Raw genomic sequence first — 13,973 nt, 5'->3', positions numbered from 1 at the left:
TTACACGAGTTCGAATCCCAGCATGAGCACCAAGAGATGTAGCCCCAGTATCAGCACCCGGGGGGTGAACTCTTTTTTGCCGTCACCTGTACTTTGGTCTTTGCCCATTGCCTCAGAGCAAATCAATTGGATTTTGAAGCTTTTGTCCTTTAAAGCGTCAAGTAAAGCCCGCTACGGACGTATGTTGTGTCACCTTTGCTTGGTTGTCTGACGTCCAATGTTGAAGTTGTGCTTCACCCTTGGTTAAGTGTCAGGTCACATGACCCCGCGAGTTCGCGTCAAATGTCCCCGCTTGGACCGTCGCGCTTGTGACGCGCCCTTGTCTTGACATTTGACCCAACCTTCGCCGTTGACTCAGAAAGACAATCTCACACGCGTCTTAATGCCTCGATTCCAATTACTTCTTGTTTCTCAGGAACATAACTTCGTCACTCTGCAATAATCTTCTACAAAAGAAGCAAAAACCGAAAATTCACGACGCCTTCAGCAACACCCTCTCACTCATCTCACACTTACACCATCGCCATGACCACCACCACCACCAAGAAGACGTCCGCGACGCGCGACATCATCTCAATATCCATCCCAGAAGGCGAAGGCATGAAGACACAACTAGACCGCATCGCTCGCTCAAATCGCACCGCGTACGAGAAACGGGTGTGGACCGCCCTGTGCCAAGTACCAAAGGGCCAGATCACGACGTACGGCATTCTGGCGGCGCATCTCAAGTCGTCGCCGAGGGCCGTCGGCAACGCGCTGCGTCGGAATCCTTTCGCGCCGCAGGTGCCGTGTCACCGGGTCGTTGCTACGGGCGGTGCTTTGGGCGGGTTCAAGGGCAAGTGGCCGAAGAACGGGGAGGGGATCACGCTTGATGAAAAGAGGATGCTGTTGAGGAAAGAAGGCGTCAAAATTGATTCGAGTGGGCGTGTTCTTGGGTCGCCTTTTGTGGCCTTTATTTGAAATCGTTAATGAAGCCAAGTTGATGAGCAAGCATACAAGTTTTCATGTTTCTACGAATCTTTCTAATCCATGGTCGCGCTTGATAAGTTGCTTTTCGTGGAAAAGACCATGAATACCCGGATACACGTTTCTACGTCTGCGGGTTTTGTGCAAATGCGTCGGCAAGTTAGTGGCCTGGGAGCAAGTCTTTCCTAGATCGTTGGGAGTATCCAGTGTAGGGTTGTGGTAAAGGGACTTGGCAATGAGCGGCACGGCACGCAGGCTGCACAAACACGTACCCGAATAGAAGCCCCTTGCACTCACAGGCAAACGATCGGAAGACATTTTTGGAAGCATAAAGTCTTCATGTCGATCTGAATCCGTGCGGGAAGGATCGGGAGGTACAGTAATGGATGGCCTGAGAAGGAGGAGTGAGGTACTGGGGTCAATTCTCTTGTTCTCCTGTCACTAGAGGATCTAGAGGCATATGGCTGAGGAGTATGCAGAAGGAGTCGTATACGAATTCTCATAAGCCCTCAAGTCTCGCTCAATCTGACCTCATTCGAGTATCCATCAATGATTTCCCCCCTACATCGTGGAAGAATCTGAAGGGGCTACTTGGGACGAGAGCGGCGGCTGCTGGGCGTTCAATGAGATGCGTTCAACCCCGCAAATGGCAAAGATGAGGTAGCGTTGCAGAGGCACCCGCCACCAAGTGTGTCACGATCTTGAGAATTTCCTTAGCTTGCCTTGGGTAGCATTGGCCGTGCCGAGCACGACTATGCCAAGCGACTGCTACATGCAACTAGCTCATCAAGTGATGAGTGACATTCAGCTACTGACGAGAATCTACCACGTTACCTCAAGTGCTTCACGCAACAGGAGAGGTTCAATTGGACATCTTGACAGAATTCAAAAAGTCAATAACAACAGGAGCCGACCGAGGGTCAAACACCGGAGCCCAAATAGCACCAGAACATCACGGACTAGTCAAGACTTCACGACATTCATCCCTTGGTCATCAGACCCGATACTTGTTGTTAGAATGGGATGACAGTAGACTCCTCATAAGGTATGCGGAGGCGGGCTGCTGGGTATCCAGTGATTCAGGCAATGAGTGCGTATTATCCCCCAGTATTCCTCGTGCATCAGGAGGACCCCGGCTGCTCATCGTCCACTGTCTCAAGTCCTAATGAATAAAACAGAAGATAGGTATAAAGAAACGGCATATCTAGACTCACTTAAACTCCAGGCAGTGCCTGGGAACCACTGTGTTTTCAATAAAACTCACGCCAAGTCTATCCCTAACTCTCAAACCACTCTGCGCCTCCTTTGCAAAAGTTTAATGCCGCAAGAGAAAACATACACTGAGTCCCGAGTCCGGCATATCGTTTCCATTCGGACATGGCAGTTCACCGACAGCGAAGACGTACCTGAGACGTTCTCAGGGTTCATCCACCGGCAACCACATCTGAATTGGGGTCTCGTCGCCGGGGACAAACTCGCTGCCGGCGGCCGACCCTGCCCAAGTAAACAGTGACAGCTGACAGCCGGCAGCGGCATCGTGATAAGCCTCAGCCGTTATGTATCTCTCCGGGTCGGTGGCGCGCTAGCCTACTCGGTCGTGGACCGCGTATTCCTCAAAGTAGCATTCAGTGAACACGACCTCGGAATCTGGAGATTTGTCCACGTGAGAATGATTGCCACCGCCAGGCCTCTCCGGGATCTGTGGATTGTCCTGCAATGCAACACAGTCTAGAGACTTGGCAAACACCGATAGACCCGGGCCATGGCGACGGACAATAGCTGCAAGATACGGATTGAGGAGGACGACAATAGGCAGAGCCGCACATCTTCCTTCCCGAAGGAGACAGAAGAACAGAGCAAAAGGAGCATAGGACGTATCCATAGATAAAAAGGCCTCCACCATCGGAATATAGACACATGTTCGGATAGACATGGGAGGAAGTTGCGTCAGCCTCCTAGGCTCTCCCCGTACTAGTCTATACTACTCCTCTATTGTCTTTTGAAGACTCCAGCAAACTAACGTTGCGCACGAGCTTCGAAAGAAGACTTGATCCCCGAGATGATCCCGGCGCAGACATCCCCATCCGAATCCACCGGTTCGCCTCCCGGCCCCTCACCCCGTTGGCACCAGCACGTGTTGGCGCCAAAGTGGAATTGCAGAACATGTTGGCGTGATGGCAAGCAAGGTATTGGTATTCCGTAAGCAAACAAAAACGCCGAAAGAGAAAAAAAGAAGAAGAGAGGTAAGACTGGATTCGAGCTGCTGGCATGCTGGCTGTTGTTCTTCTGCAACGTTCAGAGGCGCAGCGGGAAGATGCCAGGTTCGGCACTCTTCCGAAGCTAAGAGATTCGCTGCTTCGCATAGGGTTGCGGTTGGATCCCCCCAACTGCCCCCTCTCACTGAGCCTTTGCGGGGCTGTTGGACGTTGGATGTTGGACTCGACGACCTACATCAGAGACTTCTTTGGAATACATCGCCGAAGTTTTATGGGCGCATGGTTCGATGTCGCCACATGCGACGTTGGCACAACGTGCCAGCCTGCCAAAATACCCCCCTTACCTTTGCGTCTTTTCCGTCCTTTGCCTCCGAGGCTAGTGAGTGACATCGCGGGCCCCCTTGGAACGTTGGGACGGTCTGGCTAAGAGAACTAAACTTTGGTCTTCGCGGGAGAGGGCCGTTGAGAAGCTTGAACTGGCCACAAACGCCGCACCTAAATCCTGATGGGAAACACAACGGCGGCGCTAGTGGCTGATGCTATTGAGCGGACACCACGGAGAAACTGCGTTTTAGACAAAAACGAATGGCTGCCGTAACGGCGTTTCTGTGTTTGCTACCTCATGCGGTTGTGTGGCGTGGTTCCTCACGGGAGAGGCGGCAAACTATTGTTTTCTGCTCCGGCAGATTCGATCTTATTTAGTTTGTTGGAACTCGGTTGTTGTTGGTTTTCGCAGAATGGTGTGTCTGCCTTTTCCCAAAGAGGGAACAAGTCCATCCAACCATTGGAAAAAGAAGGAAAGACGACAAGAGATTTCTTGATCGATGAATGCCGTCAGTCCCCCACACTGGCACACTCGGAGCGCTTGCTATGTATGCATGTCTTAGCTGACGCTTTGTTCTTTCAACTCAAAATAGACGGCGTTCTCAACCTAGCGAGTCAAGTCAACACAGACATCACCAAAATTTCATTCGTGTCAGTGTTTATACGAATCAGCGGGCGTTCATCCGTACTCAATCAGCGTAGGGCAGAAAAAGAACAGGTCCCATCAGCCCTTCCCGTTGATCCCAACTTCCACCCAACGTCAAGGACACGCGACGGCCCCCATCGTCCAATTGTCCGCCAGTGATGTAGTAACGGAACCGGCATCAGGGCCTGTGCTGCAGGAACAGAGAGAACGAGCACGCGCAAGAGGGCATGGAGACCCGGATTGCAGGCGCGAAGGATCCCAGATCAAGGGGAAATACAGGGGCTTCTTGGGTTCTCCGTCGGACCTCGACTGATCCAGTAGGGGAACACTGATCATCGGGGCCGAGGCAAACTCCACGAGTTCACAACACCTAGCGCCAACAGGGGGGTGAGGCCCATACGGATACGTTGACCCGTTGATTAGGTTCCTCGCACTTGGTCGCAATCACTTCGCATTCACACTGAGTTTGTGTGTAGAGTTGAGAAGTGCCAGAGTAAGCGGTTTGTGCTGTCATCCTGTTTGTTCATCCCATTCCAGCCGCTTTGACCAGCACCCCCGGCAGTTTGCGAGATTCGAATTTCATGCAAAAGTCAATACTTCGTCAACTTTCTTCCACATCCCCTTCCAGAAGCCTGCCGCAATCGAACGACAGATTACGCACGTCTCAATTTCCTTTTCTGACATCTAAGCCCCCGTCTTCTTTCTTCGGCTTCGGAGGACTCCCGGACGGTTGCCAATTCTTCTTGTCCTACGCAACAGAACCTCGTGTCGATCCCCGTGGTCAAAGCAGAAGAGCGGACGAGAAGTAAGTGCAAGGTGTGGATGGCACACAACTGCCCTGGTCCATGCCTCGCTTCAAGCCTCATGGAATCAAGGAGAGAGTGTGTGTGAGTCTGTGAGAGACTCTGCGAAAGAGAGGGCAAAAGAGAGAGCAAAGGCTGAAGGGGGGGCTCCGCATCTACCCCGTAGCCACCACACTATCCCGGAGTATGCTGCCCAAAGGGGGATAATCCCAGCAACGGGCCCCCGGCGTGTCGTGGGAGGAGGAGAACTCTCGACTCCTCGACTCTCGACACACACTCACGCTGCTCCTCACACAGTACCCAGTCGAGAAGGGAGATTGACATCCATTATCCGCCCCCATGCCTCAAGCACCATGTTCAAGCACCATGTTCAAGCACCATGCCTCAAGCAACACAGCCCGCCTAGCAGGGCCAGGAAAGCTCGCCGTCGCGCCGTAAACAGATCCCTGGTCATTCACGACCTGTCTCTCGATTCTCCAATGCAGTTTGCTTCTCCTCAATATAAAGACTCTCCATCAAGGCCCTCCCACTTGATGAACTCGTCAGGAGTCTTCCCTGCAGCCTAGTCATTCTTTAATATCCCCCCTCGGGTCGGTCATCCCCTTCCCGTCCCCTTCTTCAAGGCTCCAAGACTTTCCTCCGTTCCGCTCCTTTCTCTCTTCAGCCCTGTCAAGATGAAGTCCTCCGCCGTCATCGCAGCGGCGACCCTGGCCGCCGCGCCCTTCGCTGCCGCGGGCCTTCTCCCCAAGCGCGTTGAGAATGCTACGTGCCGCTCCCTCCCCGGCGACGCCAGCTGGCCCGCTACGACGGCTTGGGATACCCTCAACACCACTGTCAGCGGCAAGCTCATCGCCACCGTGCCCATTGGCTCCGTGTGTCACGACCCCAACTACGATGAGGCCGCCTGCACGGCGCTGCAAAATTCGTGGACTCTTCCCGAGACTCAGTAAGCTTATGCTTGATCTCTCAAGTTATGCGGAATATAGACTAACCACACGCCCAGCTTCCCCTCCTCCTCTTCCGTGATGCAGAGCTATTTCGCCAATCAGTCCTGCGACCCCTTCACGGATCGCACGCTTCCGTGTCTGCTCGGAAACTACGTCAACTATGCTGTCGAGGTGACATCTGCCCAAGATGTTGTCGAGACCATCAACTTTGCGCGGGAGAACAACATCAGATTCCTCGTCCGCAACACGGGTCATGAGTAAGTCTCATCCGCACCTATAAGCGCCATCCCGCCCACGAAGCATTATCGCTAACCAACGACTCAGCCATCTTGGCCGCTCAACCGGTGCCGGAGCCCTCGCGGCATGGACCCACAAACTCAAGGAGATCACCGTGACCACTTGGTCCGATGACCTCTGGTCCGGCCCCGCAATCAAGATGGGCGCCGGCGTTCTCGGCTATGAACTCACCGAGGCCGGCAAGACCGCCGGCCTCGTCGTCGTCGGCGGCGAATGTCCCACCGTCGGTCCCGCCGGAGGCTACATCCAGGGCGGTGGCCACTCGGCCCTCACCACCAACTTTGGTATGGCCGCCGACCAGGCGCTCGAGTACGAGGTCGTCACCGCCGACGGCAAGATCGTCACCGCCTCCCGCACGGAGAACGCGGACCTCTTCTGGGCCCTCAGTGGCGGCGGCCCCGGAACCTTCGGCGTCGTTACCGCCGTCACCGTCCGCGCATACCCCGACGCCACCATCGGCGGCGTTGGTCTCCAGACTGCTGCTTCCTACACCACCCAAGAGAAGTGGTGGCAGATGCTCGACGCCTTCCACTCCCTCCTCCCCGGCATGACCGACCAGGGCGCCATGGTCGTCTTCCTCTACAGCAGCAGCGTCTTTGCCATCAACCCTCTCACGGCCTACAACAAGACGGCCGAGGAGGCAAAGACCATCCTCCAGCCCTTCCTCGACGTCCTCGCCAACCTCTCCATCCCCTACTCTTCCGCCGCCACAAACTACTCGAGCTACCGCGACCACTACGACAAGTGGATGGGTCCCCTCCCCTACGGCCACGTCGAGGTCGAGTCCTACAACTTTGGCTCCCGCCTCGTGCCCCGCTCCGTCCTCACAGACACCACCGCCCGCGCGGCCTACGTCTCAGCCATCCGCTACGGCGCCGACAACCACGGTGTCCTCTCCGCCGGCGTGGCCCTCAACGCCACGGCGCCCGCGGGCGTCGACAACGCCGTGAACCCGCACTTCCGCAAGGCTGCCATCCACGTGCAGTACTCGACGGCGTGGAGCAACGACCCGGCCGACTGGGAGAAGATGAAGGCGGACCAGAAGACCATGACGGAAGAAATCATCCCGCCCATCGAGGCCGCGACGCCCGGGTCCGGAAACTACGTCAACGAGGCCGACTTCAACATCCCCGACTGGAAGGAGAAGTTCTTTGGCGGCAACTATGACAAGTTGCTCACCATCAAGACCAAGTGGGACCCCTCGGGCGTGTTTTACGCGCTCAAGACGGTCGGTAGCGACAAGTGGAATGTTGCTGCTGATGGCCGCATGTGCCGTGCGTGATTGTCTTTTTGATAATGAGGTTTTTTGGAAATCAAGCGTCTAGGAGTTTTGTGAGGGCTTATGAGTACATACACATCTAATACAGACAAGGGCACCGTATAAGTGACCTCTTTTTCTGGTTCAATCCGTTTGGTCCGAGTCAAGTATGTGGTGATTAATAGTCGGTGATACGTTCCAAATTGCAGACCCATGATGTTCACAGCCCGATCTAATTGGGGCTATCACAGCCTTGAGCTCATTCTCGGCCACAACACCACCGAGTCTCAACGTCAATGATGTCCAAAACCTGACCCCCAATCAAGCCTCCGTTCATCGCCATTGAGCCTGGTTCTCCTCATCTGTGATTACGTGAGGGCCGCTCATCCCCTCCCCCGTCCCCCCGCCTGTCTCTGTCAGTCCCGAGATGCATAAGCACCCCCCACAGCCAATGCAATAAGGCGCTGGTCACCTTTGGTTCGCCTTGTAAGGTGTGAGTAAGATGCGCCTCCAAAGTCAGTATCAATGGGAACGGTGAGGCAACGGGCACTCCACCCTTTCCGTTTCTGCCTGGAGCCAGGTGAGAATGTCGGTATGCTTAACAGCATCGCGGTCTCCACTCCGACCTCTCCAAACTCTCGGCACCGGCAGCCTTACCAGGCGTTGTGGGGGAGGGGAGAGTTTGCTGACATGACGATCACGGACCAAAACTAGGTGTGCATCATCGGCTGAAGCGGCTCTACACAAGATCATCATGTAGGTACACGTACATAAGTAGTCGAGAGGAAATAAAAGAAGCACAGAAATTCTTCTTGCATATTTCCTCCAATCTCGAGGATTGATATCAGCGCACCGCATCTCGGCGAAGCAACACCACATGCACATCAACATGAACTGCAACTCAGTCCTTCCCTCTTACACTTCAAACCTGTCTGCATCTCTCACCCGGCGCCTATGTGCCCGCTGCCTCGAGCCGTACGAGTCCCAGCACGTCTGTCACCAGTCCCAGAAACCCCATATGCCGAGTAACGGCTTGATGTACGGTCAGTGACGAAGTTGGATTGATACGTACGATGCCGTCAAAGTCCTCGCCAGTCTCAACGTTGGCTAATATGCGACTAGCTGCGAAATCCGATGAGATGGGGAAGGATGAGTCGATGAGAGCATTTTTGAGGTTATTCTACGCTTAGGAGTTCTTATCATTTTCAAGTGTAATAATAGGAAGACTGTCAAGGTACCAGGTGTCTAACAACATGCGAATTCCCTCCTTGGTATTCTAAGAAAGAAAAAAGAGATACTGTACTTCAGTTTACATGTTTTGACATGCCATATAATAGACGACCTTACTGAGTGGATTCATAGCTCTAATACTAAGCTATCAAGTAAATAAAGCTCAGCGTTGCACTTGGCCACATTTACGCTTGTTTCCAGCCTTCAGAGACGAGAGATACGTCCGCTGCTCATGTTGTGGAAGCCCACCCAAGGGGCCCGAGTATCCAAAGGTGCTTTCTCATCACTCGTCGAGATTTCGAGTAGCTTCGAATAGCGAGCTGTCAATTGAGTAAAGCGATGGGATGATACTGTGACACCCTTGGCTTCGTTGGCCTGCCATGGTATGTCAAGCCTCAAGAGCAAACTGACAAGGGCCTCATTGGTCTTTGAGTAGTTGTGCAGTTCCCAATTGCGTCTTTGTTTGGTAAGGATTATATTCTAACATCGTTATCATGAGTTTTGTCTGATGAGCACTCGTAGGGTCTCATGATTTTTGGGTATTAATGTCTCATTCCGTATGTTTTTTTGTATACCGGCCCCGAAAGTCATGCTGTGTATTGTACAAGCGTAAGCCACGCAACCCAACACCGCCAGCCATGCCAACCGCCCAGAAACCAGAACAGGGGATCCGAATGCCTTGATTGTTCATTAAACAACATCCCTTACCCATCCATTCCTTTACCAGCCTTGACACCTATCAAAGCCATTGTAGTAAATCACGTTGCGAAGGGCGTCGCCATGCCCCAGTCGTAATGCGCCGTCGCGTAACGCGCGACGCCGCGTAGGAATTGAGCCTACCCAATGACCGCTGAGAGGCCAGAGAACGCCGCTGGACAGAGCGTCTCTATGACTCTTCAGTCCGACGGGGTCCACGCTGAGAGATGGAGCCGCCGCGAGGGCCGCCACGTCCTCCCCGGCCACGGCCATCGCCACGGTGTCCACGACCGCCGCGCCACTCACCACGACCACGTCCGCGGTAGCCTCCCTCACGATCGCCACGGCCCCGGTTGCGGCCCTGGACCTGGTGGAAGCCGTCGTTGGGGTCGGCAGCAGCGGGAGCAGGGGTCTAGGTACAGTCAGTCTCTCGTTCAGTCATCACAGCTCACTTGAACGTACCTCGGGCTGGATCTCGTGGTGCTCGGGCTGGTCATCGGCCCAAGACTGGGTGTTGGAAACGGCAGCGGGGGTAGCCTCGACGCCAGTCTCGGTCTCTGCAGGATCGCGGGGAACGGAAACCCATTCCTGAGAAAGCGACATGCTGTTGTCGGCCGACTGGTCCCACTTCTCGCCGGCGGCGTTACCGGCGCCACTACCGATGTTGGCGTTAGTGGGGGTCTCGGTGGCCGCCTCCTCGGTCTGGCTGTTGGTGATGGCAGCATCGCCAGCCTCGATCTCGTTCACGGTAGCGTTGGCAATGGTCGGATCGGTAACGGCTTCGGTCGCAGCGGTCTCGGTCTCGGCGGGCGCAAGCTCGTCATAAGGAGACTTGTAGGCCTTGGCAGCTGCCTTGACTTGGCCGACTAGGTATAAAAGGTCAGTATGGGATGTACTATCGAGATGTGAGAAAAAAGCTTACAGGTTGTCTCGAGTAGCTCGCCATTGACGCTGTACGTCTGCTCTTCGGCGCCGTCAATCAGCTTGAGCATGGTGGCGACGGCACTGTCGTCACCCGTGTAGATGGCGAGAAGAACACCCTCCAGGGCCTTGTTCTCCTCGTTGCTCTGGTCGGCATCCTCGGAGCGGCGGGCGGCAGCGAGACGAAGGAATTGTGACAGGGTGAGGAGCTTGCTGTTGATGCTCTTGCTAGAATCACCCTCCTGCTGGGCCTGCTGAGCCTTCACCTCGGCGACGGCGGCGGCCTTCTCCTTCTCCAGCTTCTCGGCAAAGGACTTCTCAAGCTCTGCCTTCTCAGCAGTAGCACGAGTGCGGTACTCCTGGTCGATCTTCTTGTACTGGGCCATCTGCTCCTCGTACTGTGAGATCTGGGCCTGCAGGGCAGGTTTCTTGAGGTACTGCGCCTTCTGGTCGGCATTGATAATGCGAGCAGCGACGAGGTCGTCGAGGGACTTGCCAGCGTTCTCGGCAATCAGGTTGTCGATCTTTGAGGCATTGGTCTGGTGGGTGGGAAGTTAGTTGATGAACCTTGCCACAGAGAGGGGTAAGTGTGAAGGTATAGGGTAGGCACGGACAAGCTTCTTGGTGGTGTTGCGAATGTTCCTACGGAGCGCGATTAGCATACGAGCAATAGGAGAAGCTTCAGTCGTTGATTTCCACCTACTTCTGGATCTCGCGAATGTAGGCAGTCTCGCCGGACTCGTCGGAGGGGTCAGCCTTCTCTGGGGCAGGAGAGGCAGTAGGAGCAGGGGACTCGGTGCGCTCGGCGGCCTTGGCCTTCTTCTTCTTGGCTGACTTGGATTCGGCTGAGACCGCGGGGTTCTGAACGGGAGAGGCGGCCATGCTGAAGCTTGTGGGAGGAGCGCAGTCAACAGGGTCGAGGTCGCGTGAGCTTGGATGGGAATTTTCCAGAGGTGGTGGTGGCCAGCTACAGGCAGAGAGCGCGCAGGTGGGAGGCAAGTAAACAAACTTGTGTAGAGTGAGGTAAGATGGGATGTACAATCGTAGGAGGAAGGTCCTAGGATCGAAGAAAAATACTCAGAGGAGAGGCGTTTGTGATGGGGGGGAAAGGTGAAGTTATTGTGAAGAGGTGGATGTGCAGGTTTTGGACGGATCAAATTTGGAGGTTCACGGAAGATGACACTCCAGCTCATAGACGGCAGGCAGGCACGTAGCTCGGGGCCAGAGTGCAGCTCAGTGGAGGGGACACTGTCGGCCGGGAGAAGCTGAGGTCCCGGGGTCGAGTACCTTTTCGGTGGGGGGTTTTCAGGCGTTCAGGCGGTGATCCAACCTAGGAGTGGGTTCCCAGGAGCTGAGGAGCCGGAAGCATCCCTGCCGCCAGGCTGGTTTTCGCCTTAAGTTCCCCTTCCCTTCCCCTAAAAACCCCTGCCTCCACTCCTACCCGCCGGGGTTCTAGAACTGGTCAGAAGAAAAGGTACATTCACTTGTACTGAGATGGGAGACCCATGGAGCATTTAGGTTGGAGGCGCCTCAGGTCTTCGAGACTGCATGTTTCGGGTTCAATGGTTGGCATGTTTTATCTGTCATGTTTCTCGCCTACATGCTGTCCTGCCAACCTGATTACATCTCAGTAAGGTGCTCTAGGGCTTTTTTGCAAGAGTGATAGAAATTCATCGTTCCACATCTCGCGGCACCATCTTCTGTACCTTGTGCTCCTAGCCTTCCCTGCTCGGATGACGTACCAGGCAGGGCATCTCAGCCTTGTCTGGGACTAGCCGTCGCTCTCTCACGGGAATTATCTATGGATATACGGTAAGCTGTACGCCGTACTCATGCGCCAGACTCCCATAGTGACTAGGCCGCGAGCATCACCACCCGCACCCACCAATAGCAAAGAATCTATCCATGGAAACATACTATGTCGCCATTGATCATAGTGTCGTGGTCATCCAAACGTTGACGCGGCTCAGGCCGGTGCTGCTCAGATGAAGGAGCCACTGAACACCTGCGCCCTGCTCCTCCAACCTTTGCGTGCCGCCTCAATGCACGAGACGGTAGCCTGCATGAATCGAGCCTCTGTTCTGTCGCAGACCAGCGCCTAAACCTCGAGGTCGATTCCATCTTTTGCATAGCCCTTCTATACCAGATATGATATGTTGTTGCTGGTCGCCATGTTACACCAACGGAATCGCATTCGGGCGTATTCGACCACGCTAATGGCATCGACGGCCCCGGGTCGCGAAGTAGATGAGTGCTGTGTACTCCGTAAGTATCGAGTAATTTCTGGAGTTTCGATATCGATGAACTGGAAAATCAACCTCGGAACTTGGTGAGAGTGTCCTGCATAATCCAATGTTAGCCTCACCATGTAATCAGACTTGCTGTTGATGTGGTTGTACAACGTACCGAAGTCACTTTCTTGACGCTTCGGGCCGTGATGCCTCTTTCACCAGACTTCTTTGACTCGATAGCCGCCTCCTTGACGAGTCTGGTAAGAAGTCAGTATGTATACGTCCCAATGTTCGAGTCAATAACTTACGTCTGCATGAACAGGACGTAGTCGAGGTAGATCTGAGGGCTGGTCAGCAGGGCGTGCCAGGCGCGTCAGTAAGCAACTAACCATGACGTCCACATTCTTGCTCAAGTTGCAGTTCGAATGCGCTTTGATGATCTTTTTGACAGTACCGCGCGGGTATGCCTTTTGACCGGGTGCCATCGCGAGAAAAATGTGCACCGCGGCGAGGACCAAACGTAGTTGAGATTGAAGTCGCGGGAAGGATTGAGGTGTCGCGTGCAAGCTATCGCGGCTCGGTGTGACGTTCCGGTGTGGGGGAGCCCAGAGCTTTTGTTGTGTTTGGCACAGGCCACCAGCGAGAGAGACATTGATTGAACTTCCCCCGAGAATCGAGAGTGGGGCAGTGCATGACCCCTCCGCACTGTGGCGCATTACTGTGACCCTCCTTCTGAGCTTTTTGGGAGCTCCAGTGCTGTCACCGTCACCGACACCATCATCAAACCCACCACGCATCACGTTGCACCACATAGTACCAAGATGTTGTCACGGCGCATGGTATGAACCCTTCACCTTATGGTCTACTGTCTATACTGACACCGTATCTGCAGCTCACCAAGGCGGACGAGGAGTCCGTCGGCGACGAGGTCGAAGTTAGGAGGGAGGACCAAGACAAGATCAACAAGTTCAGCCGTCTGCACCAGCGCGAACTCATAATCGAAGAGGAACTCAAGAACAAGAGCGTTAGTCGTACCTTTATACAATCACCGACAAGCAACCCCATCTAACATCTGTGTGTCGTTGCAGAAAGAAAAGGAAGAGCTCGAGGATCTCAGCACAGAATTGGAGCTTGCGGACGAAGACGAAACAGTACCGTACGCACCTACGAAGGACTCTCGATGACGCACCGAAAGACCATACTGATGCTCGGCCACAGATACAAGATTGGCGACGCTTACTTCCACGTATCGCAACCTCAAGCGATAGAGATGCTCGAGCAGGCATCGACCAAGATCGAGGAGGATGTCGAGGGGTTAGAATCGAAGCTGGAAACGATCAAGGAGGATATGAACCAACTCAAGGTCGAACTGTACGCCAGATTCGGAAAGAGTATCAACCTCGAGACATGAAGAAGTACAATCGAGAAACAAAATTCA

The 13,973-nt window shown here is 54.4% G+C and overlaps 6 protein-coding genes across 6 annotated transcripts; 3 read left to right on the top strand and 3 right to left on the bottom strand.

Annotated features, from left to right (window-relative positions):
- Positions 1-525: 525 nt before the first annotated feature.
- CTAM01_08417 (uncharacterized protein) lies at positions 526-960 on the top strand (the record flags this gene model as incomplete). The annotated part of the gene is made up of 1 exon (XM_060524437.1): positions 526-960. One exon carries the CDS (start codon positions 526-528, stop codon positions 958-960), a length of 435 nt encoding a protein of 144 aa, XP_060380950.1.
- A 1,588-nt stretch (positions 961-2,548) lies between these two features.
- On the bottom strand, positions 2,549-2,848 carry CTAM01_08416 (uncharacterized protein; the record flags this gene model as incomplete). Its single annotated transcript, XM_060524436.1, has 1 exon — positions 2,549-2,848. The coding sequence occupies one exon, from the start codon at positions 2,846-2,848 to the stop codon at positions 2,549-2,551; it is 300 nt and encodes a 99-aa protein (XP_060380949.1).
- Positions 2,849-5,629: 2,781 nt separating this feature from the next.
- CTAM01_08415 (FAD binding domain-containing protein) lies at positions 5,630-7,481 on the top strand (the record flags this gene model as incomplete). Its single annotated transcript, XM_060524435.1, has 3 exons — positions 5,630-5,901; positions 5,959-6,159; positions 6,227-7,481. The coding sequence occupies 3 exons, from the start codon at positions 5,630-5,632 to the stop codon at positions 7,479-7,481; spliced, it is 1,728 nt and encodes a 575-aa protein (XP_060380948.1).
- A 2,092-nt stretch (positions 7,482-9,573) lies between these two features.
- On the bottom strand, positions 9,574-11,186 carry CTAM01_08414 (uncharacterized protein; the record flags this gene model as incomplete). Its single annotated transcript, XM_060524434.1, has 5 exons — positions 9,574-9,795; positions 9,846-10,249; positions 10,306-10,843; positions 10,919-10,946; positions 11,008-11,186. The coding sequence occupies 5 exons, from the start codon at positions 11,184-11,186 to the stop codon at positions 9,574-9,576; spliced, it is 1,371 nt and encodes a 456-aa protein (XP_060380947.1).
- Positions 11,187-12,617: 1,431 nt separating this feature from the next.
- On the bottom strand, positions 12,618-13,020 carry CTAM01_08413 (uncharacterized protein; the record flags this gene model as incomplete). Its single annotated transcript, XM_060524433.1, has 4 exons — positions 12,618-12,644; positions 12,711-12,792; positions 12,856-12,875; positions 12,925-13,020. 4 exons carry the CDS (start codon positions 13,018-13,020, stop codon positions 12,618-12,620), a joined length of 225 nt encoding a protein of 74 aa, XP_060380946.1.
- Positions 13,021-13,356: 336 nt separating this feature from the next.
- On the top strand, positions 13,357-13,946 carry CTAM01_08412 (prefoldin subunit; the record flags this gene model as incomplete). The annotated part of the gene is made up of 4 exons (XM_060524432.1): positions 13,357-13,374; positions 13,428-13,559; positions 13,624-13,691; positions 13,754-13,946. The coding sequence occupies 4 exons, from the start codon at positions 13,357-13,359 to the stop codon at positions 13,944-13,946; spliced, it is 411 nt and encodes a 136-aa protein (XP_060380945.1).
- Between the last annotated feature and the right edge of the window lie 27 nt (positions 13,947-13,973).

This window comes from Colletotrichum tamarilloi (genome assembly GCF_030869305.1).
Source record: "Colletotrichum tamarilloi strain Tom-12 chromosome Unknown Scaffold_29.1, whole genome shotgun sequence".
In the NCBI taxonomy this organism is placed as follows: Eukaryota; Fungi; Ascomycota; class Sordariomycetes; order Glomerellales; family Glomerellaceae; genus Colletotrichum; species Colletotrichum tamarilloi.
Note: the sequence above shows the minus strand (reverse complement) of the source record. Positions and strands in the feature narration are given on the sequence as shown.